General features: G+C 41.7%; 1 protein-coding gene across 3 annotated transcripts in view; it reads left to right on the top strand.

Moving 5' to 3' along the window:
* The window catches only part of crybg1a (crystallin beta-gamma domain containing 1a), a 226341-nt gene that overhangs the window by 128331 nt on the left and 78589 nt on the right, over positions 1-19421 (top strand). For all 3 annotated transcript variants that reach the window (XM_060849434.1, XM_060849426.1, XM_060849442.1), the window contains one exon: positions 9533-11700. In XM_060849434.1, coding sequence (XP_060705417.1) covers positions 9533-11700 — 2168 coding nt within the window. The remainder of the gene's footprint in view (positions 1-9532; positions 11701-19421) is intronic.

Genomic DNA, 19421 nt, shown 5'->3' with positions numbered 1-19421 from the left:
CCAGAATCAGGGGTCACAGCCCAAGCGAATGGAATAGGTCATTCAGGACCGAGATGAGGAGAAATTTTTCCACCTATAGAGCAGTGAGCCTGTGGGATTCTTTGCCACAGAAAATGGTTGAGGCCAAAACATTGAGTGTTTCCAAGTTCTTTAAGCTAAAGGGAACAAAGGGTATGAAAGAAAGTGGGAGTTGGGTACTGAGTTGGACAATATTGAATAGCACAGTAGGTTCAAACGCTACACCTGCTTCAATTTTCTATGATTCTACATTTCTATGAAAGAGAGGAACACAGAATGGTGTCTTTTTTTGTTTACTCGTGGGAATTGCTGGTTGGGCATTTAATACCCATCCTTCGCTGCTCTTGAGAGATGGTGCTGAGTTGCCGCCTTGAATTGTTACAGTCCATGTGCTGTAGGTTATAGCTGCAAATGTGTTGCTGGTCAAAGCACAGCAGGTTAGGCAGCATCTCAGGAATAGAGAATTCGACGTTTCGAGCATAAGCCCTTCATCAGGAATAATTTTTTACTCGAAGATTTTTTTTTGCTGTAGGTTATATCCAATATGTTGTTCAGGAAGGAATTTCACAGTTAGAGTCAAATCAGATATAAATGTAAGAGGTAAAGGAAGATTAGGTTAAGAAAGGATTTCATTTAAGTGACTTCAAGAAAACATTTGTGGGCACATAGAGATCTCAAACCTGATCTTTATCGTTAAGAGGCAGATGTATGTATTGCATTGAAATCCAACTTAAAAATGTAAACACACTGAAAATTGCTTCTGAAATGGAGTCCTCTAGGACTAGAAGCCTTAGAAAAAGGGGTTTGTTTTACGGCAGAAAATCCTAACCCTGGATCTGATGACAGTTCAAGGCGCATTTGTTATGTCCCATACAGGTTGATTATCAACCTGTAAATCTTCCATACACCTATGGCAGGTGCTAAGTGTGTGAGCCTTCTGATCAGCCATAAAGAGTGGGGCCCTTGAAGTTATGCTGTCTGGCTGTAGGAAAGTGATCTATTCCAGGAACAACCTATTAATGGAAACAGAAGGATTTAAGTAGATGTACTTTCTGCCTCGTATGCCACAAAATTTGGGAATAGAGTTTAACAAAAGTCAAACAGGCTATTTTTCTGGTTTGCAACTGAATAGTTATCTTTGTTATAATTGATTATGCAATATGCCCTTAAAATATCATGGATGTGTGGTTCATCCAGAATGCTATCCTAATTCTGAACCGTTGGGCCTTTGTTATTCTGAGCTTATGAGTGGAAACAAGACTGAGAATAGATTGGGGTATTTGTGTTTGCAAAAGTGATAAGAATATTATCTGTAAGTACTGCAAATCTGAATTAAAACCAAAGTTGTCAATGAGTTAAAATGTAAAAATGAAAAATAATCTGTTGTTAATTTGCCTTTTTCACATGAAAAAGGGGGGTGGGGTGCAGGATCTCCCATTAAAACAATTTCTGAATGGAGTCTCAGCCCAAATGATTTTGTCACTCAGCTGTTGACTTTTATTTTTTTTTAAATTTGCAATTTCCCCACCGTTGTTAACCAGCTCTATTAATTAATCTTGGAAACAGTATATAGGAATTTCTTGGTAAAAGTAAACCAAAATTCATGTAGTTTGTCTTCTATTGTATGTTACTATGACAATAGAATTGTTATTTAACCAAAACAATCCATCGATTGGATTGCAGTAGATTCAGGCAAGCTATGAGGAATGCTGCAGTTGTGGAACATTGCAGGAATGATATGTTGTAAATGTTAGTGTTGTAAATGCTAGATGTTTTCTTTCACTCTTTGTTAGGATCATCATCATGCATTGCCAGCATTTATTGCCCATTCCTAATTGTCCATCAACTGTGTGGCATGCTAGGCTATTTTAGAGGGCAGTTAAAGAGTCAATCAGATTGTTATGAGTCTGGAGTCACAAGTAAGTCAAATCACATAAGGTTGGCAGATTTTCTTCCCTAAATTACATTAATGAGCCAGAACTGTTTTTATGATAAACAATGACAGCTCTGAGATGAGAAAGATGTTTTCTCTGAGGTTTGTATGTCTTGGAACTCCTTGCACAAAGAGCTATGGGGGCAATGTCCTTGTGTATATTTAAGACTGAGATAGACAGATTCTTGATTAGTTCAGGAATGAAGGGTTATGGGAAAGAGTAGGAAAGTGGACGTGAGGAGTGTTGGATCAGTCATGATCCTACTGAATGGTGGATCAGGCTTAAGAAGCCGAATGACCTATTCCTGTTCCTATTTGTCAGGGTCTTCTATGGTCCCCATTACTGACTCATGTTTTCAATTCCAGATTTTATTAATTGAATTTAAAATACAGAGTCATAGAGTTGGCCCATCATGTTTGCACCCATCATCAAACATCTATGTATTCTAATCCCATTTCTTAGCACTTGCCCCAGAGCCTTGTATGATATAGCATTTCAGTTGTTCATCTAAGCGGTTCTTAAATATCTTGAGGGTTCATGCCTTCAACACCCTTTAGGAACTGAGTTACTACACAAAGCCCTCATGAAATTTTTTCCCCTAAATTCCCTCTAAACCTTTTGCTCTTTATAGCTGTCCTAGTTATTGAACCCTCTACTAAGGGGAAAGGTTTCTCCCGAGCTAACCTGTCTATACCTCTCATAGCTTGTGCACGTCAATCAGGTCTCCCATCAGCCTTCCCTACCCTAAGGAAAACAACTCAGTCAAACTAGTCTTGCTTTCATAGTTGAAAGCCTTCAGCCCAGGCAATATCCCGGTGAATCTCCTCTGCACCCTCCCTCATGCAATTGCGTTCTTCCTTTACTGTGGAGCTTACACCCATGCACAGTACTCTAGCTGTGGCCTACCTAATGTTATGGGCATCTCCATCATAATCTCCCTCGCTCTTTTATTCCAGCCGTGATTAATAAAGCTAAGTATCCCATATGCTGGCTTTAACCATCTTATCAACCTGTTCTGCTATCATAAAGGATTTGTGAAAATGCGCACCAAGGTCTCTTTGATCCTCTGTTCAGTACTTCCTAGGGTTTGACTATTCAGCGTACATCCCACGCCTTGTTAGTCCTCCTAAGATACATCATCTCACATTTTTCAGGACTAAATTCCATTTCCATTTATATTGTTCCATAGTCTAAGGCTTTCCTTCTTGTTATTTGTCACACCACCTATCTTCATGTCATCTGCAAACCTGCTCATCTTACCTCCTACTTTCAAGTCTAGATCATTAATGTACACAATAAACAGAAAGGGACCCAGCATCAAACCCTCTGGTGCGACATTGAACACAGGCTTCCAGACACAAAAACACAGTTCAACCATTAACCTCTCCTTCCTGACATGAAACCAATTTTAGATCCAGTTTGCTAAATTCCCCTAGATTCCATGGCACTTTGCTACTTCACCAGCCTGTCAGACAGGATCTTGTCAAAAACCTTACTGAATTCCATATTAATCACACTATTCTCATCTACATCCCTAGTCTTCTTGAAAAATTTATATTTGTTAGACATGATCTCCACCTTACAAATCCTTACATTATCCTTGCTTCTCTAATTAGAAAGTAATTCTGCTTCTAAGAATGTTTTCCAATACTTACCCTACCACAGGTAGCAGATTCACTGGCTTGTAGTTCCTTGGTTTATTCTTACCATCCTTCTTGAATTATGGCACCACATCAGCTGCCATCCAGTCCTCTGCACTCCTTCTCTGGCCAGAGAGAACAAAGAACAATATAGCATAGGAAGAGTGTCCCCTTCGGCCCACCAAGCCTGCGTTGACACATTTTGCCCTTCCATACTAGCATTGTCTTCACTCACAGGGTTCGTATTTCTTTCCCTTCCTATTCATGTGTTCATCCAATTTCTTCTTGAATGCTGCTATTGTGACTACTTCCATCACCACCTCTGGCAGTGCATTCCAGGCACTCACCACTCTTTTGTGAAAAATTTTGCCATGCACATCTCTTTGAAAATCCAACCGGCTCCCACCCCCACCCCTCAGCCTCCTGCATTCCAGTGAAAACAAACCCAATCTATCCAATCTTTTTTTCACAACTAAAATCCCCCATACAAAACATCATCCTGGTAAACCTTTAATGTACCCTCTCCAAAGCACCCACATCCTTCTGATAGCGTGGTGGTCAGAACTGTATGCAATATTCCAAGTGTGGCCTAACTGAAGTTCTATAAGACTGCAGCATAGCTTGCCTATTCTTATACTCAATGCCCTTTCCAATGAAGGCAAGCATGCCATAGGCCTTTTTTACTACCTTATCTACTTGTGCTGCCACCTTCAGTGATCTGAGGACCTGCACATCCAGATTCCTCTGCATATCAATACTCCTAACGGTTCTGCCATTCACTTTACAATTTCCATCTTTCCTTGACCTTCCAAAATGTATCACCTCACATTTGTCTGTATTAAGTTCCATCTGTCATTTTTCTGCCCATGCCACCGAAGGTTTGCCTCGATTTCTATCTCTCACTCAATTTCTGCATTTACTGCCCTGCTCCTCTGATTCACATCCCCCTGCCACACTTATTTAAACCTTCCCCAGCCACTCTACCAAGTACCCCTCTAAGAATATCAGTCCTGCTCCTGCCCAGGCGTAACCTGTCCAGTTTGTACAGATCCCACCTCCCCCAGAACCAGACCCAATGCCCCACGAATCTGCAAGAGGATTTGAAAATTAATGTCAGAAGCATAGAAGATAGGAGTTGGAGTAGGCCATTTGACCTTTGAGCCTATTTCTGTATTTATTATGATCATGGCTGATCATCAAGATCAACACCCGAAACTCCCTCCCTTGAACCCTCTAGCCACAAGAGCTATCTCTATCTCTTTGGTGTAAACACATAATTTTTGGCTTCACCCACTTTCTGTAAATTCTACAGGCTCACCACTCTCTGAGTGAAGACATTTCTCCTAATCTTTGTCCTAAAGGTTTACCCTTTATCCTTAAACTATGACTCCTGACATTTCTCCTAATCTTTGTCCTAAAGGTTTACCCTTTATCCTTAAACCATGACTTCCCCCACCATCAGGAATATCCTTCCTGCAACTAATCTATCTATGGCAGTTAGAATTTTATAGAGTCCGAGATTCCCTCTCATTCTTCTAAATCCCAGTGAATATTATCCTAACCAACTTAATATCTCCTCATGTGACAATCCTGCCATTCTAGGAACCAATTTGATAAACCTTTGCTGTGACTCAGAATATCAAAACTGCACAAAGTATTCCAGGTGTGGCTTCACTAATGCCATGTATAATTGCAGCAGGATATCCTTGCTTCTGTACTTGAATGCTGTTGCTATGAAAGCTGACATACAGTTTGCTTTCTTTACCACTTGTTGCACCTGTGTGTTTACTTTGAGCAATTGGTGCCTGAGGACATCCACCTATTCCCAACCTTAAGAGAATCATGAATTAAGACTTCAGATGTCTGAAGCTTTCCCCAGTTTAGAACATGGTTTAAACCTCTATTCTGCCTATAAAAGTGCATAACTCACACTTTCCAACATTGTATTCCATCTGCCACTTCTATTCCAACTTCATTTGCTTATAAAAGTCCTTCGACAGCCTCGTCACTTACTGAACAATATCTGCCCCTCAACTATCTTTGTGTCATCTGTAAACTAGCAACAATACCCTCAGTTCTGTTATTAATGTACAATGTGATTAGTTGTGGTCCCAACACCGACTCTGTAGAACTCCACTACTCACAGGCTGCTATCCTGAAAAAGACGCCTTTATCTCTACTCTCTGCTTTATGCCAGTCAGTTCTCTAGTTATGCCAGTTCCTTGGCCCTAACACCATGGGCTCATCTTATTTAGCAGCCTTCTGTGCAGTAACTTGTCAAAAGCCTTGTGGCAATCTCAATAGTTCACATCCATTGGCTCTCCTTTGTCTTACATGGTTGTTACCCTCTCATAGAATTCTAAGATTTGTCAGACATGACCCTCCCTTGATGAAGGTGTGATGACTCTGGCCCATTTTTAAGTAAAAAATGAGGTCTGCAGATGCTGGAGATCACAGCTGCAAATGTGTTGCTGGTCAAAGCACAGCAGGTTAGGCAGCATCTCAGGAATAGAGAATTCAACGTTTCGAGCATAAGCCCTTCATCAGGAATAAGAGAGAGAGAGCCAAGCAGGCTGAGATAAAAGGTAGGGAGGAGGGACTAGGGGGAGGGGCGATGGAGGTGGGATAGGTGGAAGAGCTTCTGTGCAGAGGAGATGACCTGGGGGGTGCAGTGAGAGAGGGACTTCTGTGCAGAGGAGATGACCTGGGGGGTGCATCTGTGCAGAGGAGATGACCTGGGGGGTGCAGTGAGAGAGGGACTCACTGAAATCCTTGTAGAGGGAGGAAGAGAGCTTCTTCAAGGAAGGCATCCTTGTAAGAGGATTCGCAGTAGGTTAAAATGAGATGCTGCCTAACCTGCTGTGCTTTGACCAGCAACACATTTGCAGCTGTGATCTCCAGCATCTGCAGACCTCATTTTTTACTCGAAGATTTTAACCTACTGCGAATCCTCTTACAAGGATGCCTTCCTTGAAGAAGCTCTCTTCCTCCCTCTACAAGGATTTCAGTGAGTCCCTCTCTCACTGCACCCCCCAGGTCATCTCCTCTGCACAGAAGCTCTTCCACCTATCCCACCTCCATCGCCCCTCCCCCTAGTCCCTCCTCCCTACCTTTTATCTCAGCCTGCTTGGCTCTCTCTCTCTTATTCCTGATGAAGGGCTTATGCTCGAAACGTTGAATTCTCTATTCCTGAGATGCTGCCTAACCTGCTGTGCTTTGACCAGCAACACATTTGCAGCTCTGGCCCATTTTTACCCTGTATTTTCAAGCACTCTGCAATGCCATCCTAAACAATGGACTCTAATATCTTACTAATGACTGAGGTCAGGCTAACTGGCCTATAACTTTCCAGCTCCTGCCTCTGTCCCTTCTAAAACAATTTATTGCAATTTAAGAAAATATATTCCAACATCGAATTTGGTTGGCTCACTGCCATTAGGGAATAATTTCCTTTATTATAAGCCAGGATCCCAAACGTTTTTCATGGTTCCAATTCCTTTTATTTCATATCTATTTCAATAATGCCTCTTTTTGAATTTTGATTTGTCTCCACTTGAAGCACTTACAGTGTCATCCATTCAATTTTGTCTTGTCATCACTCAGTCCCATTGCTGAGATATATTCAACTGTAGCTCAAAAGAAGTAGGACAGTTCTAGAAATCCGTCACAAATTCACCTGTACCTCCACACACATCATTTACTGCATCCGCTGCACCCGATGTGGCCCCCTCTATATTGGGGAGACAGGCCGCCTACTTGCGGAACGTTTCAGAGAACACCTCTGGGACACCCGCACCAACCAACCCAACCGCCCCGTGGCTGAACACTTTAACTCCCCCTCCCACTCCGCCAAGGACATGCAGGTCCTTGGCCTCCTCTATGGCCTGACCATGGCAACACAACGCCTGGAGGAAGAGCGCCTCATCTTCTGCCAAGGAACCCTCCAACTACAAGAGATGAATGCAAATTTCTTCAGCTTCCTCATTTCCCCTCCCCCCACCTTATCTCAGTCCCAAACCCTTGGACTCAGCACCGCCTTCTTGACCTGCAATCTTCTTCTGGACCTCTCCGCCCCCACCCCCTCTCCGGCCTGTCACCCTCACCTTAACCTCCTTCCACCCATCGCATTCCCAATGCCCCTTCTCCAAGTCCCTCCTCCCTACCTTTTTATCTTAGCCTGCTTGGCACACCCTCCTCATTTCTGAAGAAGGGCTTATGCCCAAAACGTCGATTCTCCTGCTCCTTGGATGCTGCCTGACCTGCTGCACTTTTCCAGCAACACATTTTTCAGTTCTAGAAATCTGTAGGGGGGATGGGGTGGGGGTAGGAGGGGTGGGGTGGGGTGGGGGGGGGGGAGTTGGGTGCTGGCAGGTGGGACGAGATCGGGTTGGGATTTCTGATCGGCATGGACGGGATGACCGAAGGGTCTGTTCCAGGCTGTACATCCCTGACTCTGACTCTATGACAGTTCTGAAAACCCACTGACGTGTCATCGACCTGAAATCTACTTGTTTCTCTCACCACAGATGCTGCCCATTCTGCTGATTATTTGCAGATTTTTTTTGCGTTCATCTTTGTTCAGTTTTGGAGACTACCATCCTTCTCTGAAATAAACGGTGCCAATACTTTTTTAAAGTTCTACTTTAATCTGGCCACCGCCTCCGACTAAAGTCACAATTCTGCTTTGTTTCCTTTGTGAGGGTTTCTCTGTTCTCTTCTTGCTTCCCGCTTAATGCCTAACACGTTACCTGGTTGGCTAGGCCCGTATCATCAGGTCACCTTTCGTCAGATCCCGGACTACTGAACGGAGCTGCCATACAAGGAGAGTATCATCGCACACTCAGAACTCCAGTCCAAGCTAGCAGCAGCGCTTACCTGAAACTCCAACTCAAAGAGAGCAACAGCACTCCGCCACAGCAGCAGGAGCGCTCACCTGGAGCTCGTGGCTCAGGGTCAGCAGCAGGAACGCTCACCTGGAGCTCGCGGCTCAGGGACGGCAGCAGGAGCGCTCCCCTGGAGCTCGCGGCGCAGGGACGGCAGCAGGAGCGCTCACCTGGAGCTCGCGGCAAAGGGACAGCAGCAGGAGCGCTGCCCTGGAGCTCGCGGCACAGGGACAGCAGCAGGAGCGCTTACCTGGAGCTCGCGGCACAGGGACAGCAGCAGGAGCGCTCACCTGGAGCTCGCGGCTCAGGGACACCAGCAGGAGCGCTCACCTGGAGCTCGCGGCACAGGGACAGCAGCAGGAGCGCTCACCTGGAGCTCGCGGCACAGGGACAGCAGCAGGAGCGCTCACCTGGAGCTCGCGGCACAGGGACAGCAGCAGGAGCGCACTCCGGGAGCTCGCGGCTCAGTGAGCAGTGGTCACCTGGAGCTCGCACCTGAAGCGCAGCTGCAGCGCTCACCTGGAGCTAGCGGATCCAGGACAACAACAGCGCTCATCTGCAGATCGTGGATCCGAGAACCCAACAGTGCACACCTGGACCTCGCGGCTCAGGCACACCAGCGTTTACCTGGAGCTCGCGTGTAAGCAGCGCTTTCCCCTCTTGGGCGCCACTCCGCAGCCGTTCTTTTTGTTTTAATTTTCTGGCACGTTTCTAAACATTGTGCTGTTGGAAAGGAAATAGTTGAGTTTTATTTTCAGGTTTGTGCCAGTTTTATGGAAAAATTAAGAAAGTATTGAGAAAGTTTATGCACAAAAGGCATCCATTCAGAACTAATCCAGTTCAGGCATTTTAGGCAGCTTATAATTAGAATAAAATAGCTAATTTCCAGTGTGTTTGACCTATCCTAACTGTCAAAGTAATTATTTTTTGGATAAACCTTGTTTCCTAAAATGCTGGCCTAGATTTTATTTAAATGTTCTTCCAAAATTTATACTGTATACAAAACTTGTTTTTCAGCATGTGTCCATTCTCTAAAATTCTCTTTTATTTGTTTTAGTTTCGTTTTCCAGGCCTCCAAAAGGCAGAAGAGGGCAAAAAGAATCAGGTGCTGGACTATCTGGAAGGATTGTTTGGCTCCACTAGAAGAAAGAATTCAAAAAATGCATCCCCAGCATCTTTAAGCCAAAGCAATTCCCTGGAGGAAGCTCCTCCCGCAAGAAGCAACTTAAATCATACAGAGGAGACCACAACTGCAGGGGGATCTCCTGATTCAGCAACATCATCAATTTGGCAAGACCACGGGAGTGAAGGAGTGACAGAGGCTAAAGCAGCTGTCCAAGATCCAGCAGAGATATTACTTGGCTCCCCAGAAGTAAAGGACCTGTTACCAGCAGTTGGTAGTCCAGAGAAGTCATCTCTGAGTTTATCCCCCAAAATTGGGACAGCAGATAAAAATACCATAATAGTTGATGTCAACCTGCAGAGCATCAACAGTGAAAAACAAGCTGGACCTGAGTGTGCTGGAGAGCAATTAGCTCCAAAGTATGTCAGTAGTAAGCCAGAAAAAGAAATTGAAGGCAATGTGTCAAATGTCTGTGGAGGCAAGTTGGTAAATAAAGAGGATACTTCATTATCTGAAATCTGTGCAGATGCAAGTTTGCTCTCAGATGACAGAAGTGTTAAGGAATGTGGGATTGGTGAACTTGATACACACTCTGAAAACATATCCCAGGTCACAAGACAACTAAAAAACACTCAATTTGTAAATAGTGACAGGCTCGCTGAAGGTGTATGTGATTGTGAAACCATTGCTAACTGTACAGACATTCCAGCTATAACTGAATGTGTTTTACCAATTTCTGAGACTCTAAGGGTTGAACAGGTAGCTGAAATTATTGAAATTGATGTGCATCCTCCCAAAATTCAAGGAAATTCAAATATAACCTTGTCAGAAGCATCTGTTTCATTACCCATTAACAATATTAATGTGAAACTGAACGTTTTAGAAAAAACTTTGAAAAATGCAGAAACTGTTCAGTTGAACCATTCTGTGCCTCAAGGATTTAAACATGACACTGCAAATTACAATATTCCTCAAAAAGTATTGTGTGATTCTACTTTGAAAAAGCAACAGAATTCATCCAAGAACGACACAGTTACACTAGATACCAAAAAATCCCAGGTGTCAGAGGCAGGGATTGTTCCTCACATTGGTGAAGGTGCAGAAACCTTACATGACAATGAACAATTAGCAACAGGTAACCTGGTTAGAGGAAATCAGAACGGTGTGGTGGAACCAGAAACAAATATTGATAAAACAGTTTACAGCTCTCTTAATGGAACAATAAATTTGAACAACACAACTGAAAAGTCAACTGCTTTGTTTTCAGAGTCTACTGAAATGGATAAAAAATCTCCTACAGAAACCAAACGAGGTAAAAGAAAGGGAAAGAAAAGAAGATCTCTGAAATCTGATCAGCAGTCTGACAAAGGTACTGGAAGTGCAGATACTAGTACATTTGAAGAGGAACCGAAAGGAATAGATTCCAGTAATCCCAACAAACAGTCCTCTGATGCTTCAGCTAATGCCTCCTCTTCACCAAAGCAAAGTATTCCTTCTTTGGTTTCTCATCAACCACCACCAAAATCTTTTCCAGCAAGTGAAGAATCTGCACAAGACATAACTAAGCTAGCTCCATCAAGGAAGAAGAACTCAAAACAGGTGCGCTGCGATCCAGCTTCAGATAACAAAGTCAAGTCTCCAGTAAAAGCTTCTTTGGAGAAGGCCCCAAATACAGACAGTGGATTCCGTGGTTCTGAAAATGTTATATCAACAAGCAGCATTGCCTCACAATGTGGTCAAAAAGTTGAAAAACCTATTGCTCCAGACAACTCTGATACTAACTTTGTTATTGCAGATAATAGAGCTGTTGAAGGTTCTGCAAGTAATGAGGATTTCATATTTTCTTTACAAAGAGCAAATACCAATGAACTAGGGGAAAGATTGGTTGCTTTAAACTCTGCAGATCAAGACAATGCAATTGCTTCAGTTAGCCAAGTATGTAATCAGCAAAACATGGAAAGCTCTAGTTTGGCTGAGCACAAAGACAGTGCTGACCTGGGAATATTGAAAACTCTGGAAATTAATGACTTGGAAGGAACAAGTATCAACCATAATACAATTACCTCACAACTATGTTCCACAGTCACTACCAAAATAAGACTGTAAGTACATTTTTTCCATAAACTCATTCTCAACATGCCAAAATCATCAAGTTAACCTACTGTTAAAATTTCCACATTCCAGGCTCAGTCTTCTCCTTCTGCTTTCCGGTTTCTCACTTGGAGTGAATGCAGTGATGTGCAATCTCTGATTCAGCCTGCAAGCTGAATTCAAAACCTTCCTTCTATGACATTGTGTCTCTGCTCTACCTAATGCACAACTCAGTTTTTATCTTTAGTCTGCCTCATCACCATGCTCAACTTTTAAAGTGCAATCTTTTTTTTCCTAATTCTTGAGCTCCATTTTGGTCAAATTTCTGCCATCTTTCTTTGAGTATGCTATGTAACTTCCCTCTCACCATTATTCTAAACAGCCTCTAATGCTTATCCATTTTCTGTTACAAATTTCTGCATTAAGTTTTTGGTCCTTATGATTGCAGTCTTCTTTGCTGGTGTAGCAGGTCATGCCTTCACCATAGCTGTTTATTCATTTCCATATTAATACACCTTTTTATATCTTTGATGAAATATTGAATTATTTTACACTTAACTTGGCAAATTTCTGTTTAAACCACTCTGCCATGTTGCAGCTCTTCAGTTTTTATCAAGCACTTGCCTCTTTCTTCATGCATTTATTTAGCCTTCTACTAATCCATATTTTCAGTTCTCTTTTGTTAAACAATATTAGGTGATTTTCATGTTAGAAATGCCAAGTAATTGCACATACTTTTTATATTCAGTGTTTGCATGAGGTAAATTCACTTTACAAATAATTGTATTAAATTGATGCATTATATGTGTATGACTAAAGGATAGCAACATTTAAAAAAACATTTAGACAGATCCATGAACAGGCAGGGAATAGAGTGATATGTATCATTGGCAAGCAGATAGGATTAGTTTAGAATGGCATCATAGTCAGCACAGACATGGTAGGCTGAAGGGTCTGTTCATGTGCTCTACTGTGCAGTGGAATGAAGTATATTGTACTTTAAAGTAATGCATGACTTTAATAAAGTAATGCTAAGTATAAGATATATAATTTTTGAGTTTTAGAAACTAATATACAGGATGTAAATAATGACAATATTTTCTGTATCTATTTGTTCTCGAGTTTTCATATCTTATTAGCTAGTCGTCTATCTTGTCATTAGATTATGTAAATCATAATGTACTGGACTGGATTGGTTTAAGTGACAAGAGGTTTGCAGGGTGATATATATTTGTAAATGCCAGATATAGTTTCTAAACTTGTAGTGTCCAAATTAATTGATTTGTAATTAATTAAAGGACAAAATAACGTCCTTTTTTACACTTCATAAGAAATATCAAATGAAAGAGATCAATGAATATTCTATTGCAATACAGATAATAAAATGAGGTTATGCTTTATTTTGTGAGCATAGGAGAACAATGGCTTGCATTCATGGATACTAGTAAAACAACATACTGATTTTTGCTAACTCTAAAGCAAAGTACTAGACATTGGAAATCTGAAGTTTGGAATATTACACAGGTGAAATGGCTTTTTGAAATTTGAGTCGCAACTTGAGCTTTGTTTTTGGGAGGTTACTGAAAAAAACTACAGATTTTCTGGCTTACTAGATATATTTGCATTGGTTCAATATTTGATGTTTGTTGATGCTGGATGAGTGAAATATTTTTAATTCTTTAAAGAAGGTAGGGAAATGATTGAAACACTCAAGCTTTGCAGTCAATAAAGAAGTAGCTAGGGCTAAGCTCAGTGACATAAAATATTAAATGTATAGATGAGATATGTTCAATTATTACTGCAGAATAATCCAGGAGTTTGAGATTTGCTGATGCCAGTTCCCAGCTTCAAAATGGTAGGCAAACCCCAGGTGGACGGGGGAAATGCTTCAGAGATAATCTCAATGCCTCAGTGGCGAAGTGCAGCATTCCCACAGACACCTGGGAATCACTAGCCCAAGACCACTGAAGGTGGAGGAGGAGCATCAGTGAAGGCGCCAAGCATTTCAAGACTTACCATCCAGGAAAAATATGGAAGCCAGGTGAAAACAGCGAAAGGAGCATGCTGCCACATCAATGTGCCACCCATCCCTTCCCGTAACCACCACTTGCCCCAAGTGTAACAGAGCTTGGGTAGCCATATCAGTCTATACAGCCGTCCACAGATTCATACTGAGAGTGGAAGAGAGTCATCCTCATCTGCCAGGGATTGCCAATAATGACAGAATAATCCAAATGTGTGAGATGTACTGATAAAAATGACAAATAGTACATAAGGTGGGTAGGAAAAGCAATTCCAATAGACCATGAACAGGAAAAAGTCTACACCAAAAGGAATGATCAAGTAATAAGTTGAACAGAACACTAGACCTAGAGGAAGAGAAAGACGTCGATTCATAGACTTGGACCTATTCTGTTTGGAACTTAGAGGAATAGGATGCCACCTTATTGCAGGATATAAGATTCGGATGGGGACTTGATAAGGTATGTACCAAGAGGATGTTTCCTGTCTTAGGGAAGTAAAGTATTGAGGGGCATTGTTTAAAAATTAATGGTCTCCAATTTAAGACAGATGTAGTTTATGTAATGAACTGCCAGAGGAAGTGGTAGAGGCAAGTACAGTTACAATATTTTGAAGAGTTTTGGACAAGCATATAAATAGGAAAGACAAAAATGAATACTGCAGTTGCTGGAGATTAGAATCAAGAGTGTGGTGCTGGAAAAGCACAGCAGGTTAAGACCTGTAGGGGTTCTACTATTCTTGAAATAATTGTTGGTAATGCTGCCATACTCTCTTGCTTTGTAAACCAACATATCCCCACTTTCAATACTTGATTTTGCATTTCTCCTTTAAAGAACAGAAACACTGAACTTTTAAGAAATTATGTATATACTTTCTGAAAATGTAGCAAGACAGAGTTGTTGATGCAAAGATGTTGGTGGTGGTTGAAATTGTTACCTACTGACTGACACCAAATTTTAGTTGAGCTGCAGTTTCATCCAAACTTTGAGAAGACTAAGTTCATAATCCCTTGAACCAAACCTCAACCTGCGTACTGATTCCAGTGCTCTTCCACTGTCTCGAGCTGACTCACAACATCTGTTCACAATCTCTGTCCAATACCTTCCAAGGTAGAAATGTCAATCACTAGGGACATAGGTTAAAGATAAGAGAGGTTAAGTTGCAAAGAGATGAGAGGCAGGTATTTTACACAGAAGGTGGTAAGTGTGTGGAATACATTGCCAGAGGAGGTGGTACAGGCAGATACAGCAAAGTTGACCAATATATGAATACGCAGGGAACAGAGGGATACAGACAGTGTAGAGGCAAAATGGTTTTAACTTAGAAAGGCATCATGTTGGATGGAGTCTTGGTGGGCTGACGGGCCTGTTTCTGTGCAGTACTGTTCTTTCTTTGATCATTTGGCAGGGAGTGGCAACCTATCCAAATTCTAGGCAAAGTCCAGCCTCATGTTTCCAATATCAATATGTGCTAATTAGATTTATCAACATTAATAGTAAATATATGAACATTAATGAGAGGCAGCCATTTTTATTCTTGGCCTTGAAAAAGTTAAATCTTTTTGTCAATGGTTACTTGACACCTTGGTAAATAATTAACGTCAGATATCAGTCATCTTCAGTTTCAGATTCGGAACCTGCGGTAAGTTGATTATGATGTTGTGGTAATTCTGCTCACAAAGACCACAGAAAGACTCAGATATACAGGCTAAAATTTGTGCTAAATCAAACAACTTCAGTATTACACTGGCTAAACTGAGTTCGGATGCTTGGTCCTATTTCTGTTCCATGTTTGAATGATCGTTTGTCAAGTCAAATCTGAGACCCATTCTTCAGTGCATTTTCACTGTGCCTTCCCTCATATTAAGTACTTCAAATTGTAACAAATCCCTTCTGCCCGCTTGCATCAATATCCCAATATCTTGCCATGCATTCTTGATTTTCACACGCAAATGCTTTTATTCCCACTTTCACATCACAAATGTGCCATTCACCACTGTCTTAACTCATTAAAAGTAGCTTACATCTCTATAGAGAAAAGCCTATCCCTTGCTGTTAGTGGACTTTCTCATCAGTTTTAGTTTGTTTTTGCTGTTCACCATTTTTATGCCATTTAATCACCCATATGATGTTTACACAGCATAATCCTATAACAATCTAACCTTTAGCGAATAAATGGTCCACATTATCACATGTGATTCACTATTGTCTTTTTTGAAGTTGCTGTGACAGTTGGTAATGATTGATGCGCAGCACTCAATCTACAACATTCACATTCATTCAACAGAGCATAGAAACATATTAAATCCAATCATCTTACTGATCATGACCAGGTTTAAATGTTTTATTTTCTTTGCCTTTCATTTAATTGTATTATATTTAACTTAATTTCAGCTGATCCAGTACATTTAAGTTAATATCTGCAGATGATCTTTTTGAAAGATTAAACATTGTAGGGGAGTGGATTTTGATGGACAAGTGTATCCTCCCTACTTGTTCCAAATGTTCTTTGTGGTGGCTCCATCATTCAGTTCAGTTCCCTTTTTAAAAAAAGCTTCATCGGGAAGGGCACATATATCTCCAAAATAAAGCTGGCAATAGTTAATTTCATCTACATTTTCCTTTTAGTTGGTATACTTCATTTAACTGCACCTAAGATGAGTTATTCCGATTCCTATTGCTGTTGTGTCACATTTTCCCATCACTATTGTTTATTATAATGGGGGATCCCATTAGCTAATAATCTATCTGATTCAGCAACTCTGGGGAAGCCTTATTATCCAGTTTAAAAAGGTGTTATTGCACTCTCTTTGAAATGGAAATGAAACATAACTGTGTGTTTGAAAATATTACCAAATTCTGCTTGTTTGCTTTGTCTTACAGAAAATTTTCTGAAAATAGTTATACTCAACATATCCTTCTTTTAAAATTATTCCAAAATCAAATATAACAACAACAGATGTGAGAATTTGCTTTGTGCAGGGGAAAGTTGTTAAGTTGACAAATTTTGATGGTGGTCAATTACTTTCTTCTGAAACAATCTTCCCCATTTTTTAAAAAAACAAGTTATTTTATTGATCCTAATTTCAGAAACAATTATGTCTGAGTTTGGTAGTTTAAAACAGTATTTTGGTAATCCAAGTGACACCTCTGTCCTAAATGGTCTACCCCGTATTTTTAAGCTGTGTCCTCTGGTTCGGCACTCACCCATCAGCGGAAACATGTTTCCTGCCTCCAGAGTGTCCAATCCTTTAATAATCTTATATGTCTCAATCAGATACCCCCTCAGTCTTCTAAACTCAAGGGTATACAAGCCCAATCGCTCCAGTCTTTCAGCATAAGGTAGTCCTGCCATTCCAGGAATTGACCTCGTGAACCTACATTGCACTCCCTCAATAGCCAGAATGTCTTTCCTCAAATTTGGCAACCAGAACTGCACACAGTACTCCAGGTGTGGTCTCACCAGGGTCCTGTACAGCTGCAGAAGCACCTCTTTGCTTCTATACTCAATCCCTCTTGTTATGAAGGCCAGCATGCTATTAGCCTTCTTCACTACCTGCTGTACCTGCATGCTTACCTTCATTGACTGGTGTACAAGAACACCCAGATCTCTTTGTACTGCCCCTTTACCTAACTTCACTACATTTAGGTAGTAATCTGCCTTCCTGTTCTTGCCACCAAAGTGGATAACCATACATATATCTACATTAAACTGCATCTGCCATGCATCTGACCACTCACCTAACCTGTCCAGGTCACCCTGTAATCTCCTAACATCCTCCTTACATTTCACTCTGCCACCCAGCTTAGTATCATCAGCAAATTGCTAATGTTATTACTAATACCATCTTCTATATCATTAATGTCCTGGGATAGGACACACCGCTCCTGCAGTCTGTTCAATGTTTTCTACTTCACATGTTTGATTTTAGCTAAATCAGGGGAGAAATCATTTTCTCATCCATCTAAAAATCAGTATCCAGTTTGTCCAGTTGTGAGTTGGGTCTGCCGACAGTCCAGTCCTTGTGTTGTGTTATGCATTATGCAGGACATTACTTTCCTGTTGGCAAATATTTGTACCCTTGAACTTCTTTTACTAATTCTATCAGCACCTTATTTTCCATATCCAGCCTTTAAGCACACAAATGTGCACCATAAGCTAATTTCTTCAGACTGTTTCGAACTCAGTTGGTTCTTTCATAACTTTTTCCAAAAGCTTGTCAAGGATACACCTGTAATTACCATGTCATATGTCTATAATTTCCATTACAGATTCTTCTACTAATTAATAACTCCTAACTTCTCCACTAAGCTATCTATCAGTCACGTTTCAAAATATCCCAATGTCATGGAATCTCAACCAAAGACTGCTGCTTCTCAACTTCAAAACCAATTTGTGGTGATTGGAACGAAGTCGGCCAGATGGACCTCGTTGACTGAGATCCCTGATTGGGGTTGTTAACCTGGGCCAATCAGGGAGCCCTGGCTGACAGACAGAAACAGGAAATTCAGAATCTCCTCAGTTTAGGGGACTGACTCTGTGCTGGCTGGGTCACAGTCAGTGTGTTACTGTTGCAGTTGGTTTCTGCTTTTTTCTGGCAAGGAACCCTGATTCCTCAACTGGCTTAATTATTTAGCCAGTTTGTTAACTGTTATCCCTTTAGTGAGGACTGATTTATAAACTCCTGATGCACATATTGTGTTTCAGATGTAACTAAGTTCTCATTAGGGGATTGTTGTTTCATTGGCTGGTTACAGCATGAATGTTACTCTTTTTTACTTTGAGAGAAGGACAATGTTGATTTTGTGGTAGTGCTTAGCCCTTGCACTCTAGTTTTCTTTGTTTTTTTGTGTCTTCACTGTTTGTTGGTGTTTGGACTGAGCCCTTGTGAAGAAATGCATCTTATCAGATGAACTGTTCATGTGGGTAGGCCTGACCCTTGCACTAGGCCTCTGTAAAGACTGAACACCTGTGCGTGTGCTGGGAGGTGAGTACTTGCTGTATACTGGATTTTGGGAGAAGACCTTGCCTAAACCCCTGTGAGTTAACTGCACCTTTACAACGTACTGTATTCCTATGAGTGGTGGAGATTGAACAACGGTGTGTGCTGTGGGGTGCACATTTGCTGCCTTCAGGAGTGGACTCTGCGATTAGTTGTGGACTCTGTTTTAGCAATGGACTTTGCGGTTTGGAGTGGACTCCATTTCCGGCAATGCACTTTGTATACTGGAGTGGACTCTGTTCCTGGGAATGGACTCTACATTTTGAAGAAAACTGTTTGTGGTAATGGAATCTTTGTGTACCAGAAAGGACTCTGTTTGTTGATAATTGACTCTGTCATGTTGTTTGTTGGGATTATCACCCACACTATCTTGTGTGTCCATGGGTCTGGCAGGCCTTACTGTCAGTTGCAAGGCTCATAAGTCATCCTGAAGGCTGTCACCCTGAGAGCTGGAGGGTGGGTAGGCCACCCTGTGAACCTGAAGGTGGGTAGGCTGTCCTGAAAGCCAGAGGGTGGGTAGGCCACCCTGATGCCAGTCGCCTCGAGAGCCGGAAGGTGGGTAGGTTCTGCGCGCTGTCGTCCCGAGAAGGGGTGATCGGGACGGACTGTCCTAGAGGTGGTCGGAAGGTGTGTCAGAAGGCGTGTAGGGGCAGGCTGAGATCCGAAAGCCCTATGGGCTGCCCTGCACGCTGTCGTCCCTGGGGAAGG

This window comes from Hemiscyllium ocellatum, chromosome 3, assembly GCF_020745735.1.
Source record: "Hemiscyllium ocellatum isolate sHemOce1 chromosome 3, sHemOce1.pat.X.cur, whole genome shotgun sequence".
NCBI classification, from domain to species: Eukaryota; Metazoa; Chordata; class Chondrichthyes; order Orectolobiformes; family Hemiscylliidae; genus Hemiscyllium; species Hemiscyllium ocellatum.
This window is presented reverse-complemented; position numbering and strand designations above follow the sequence as displayed.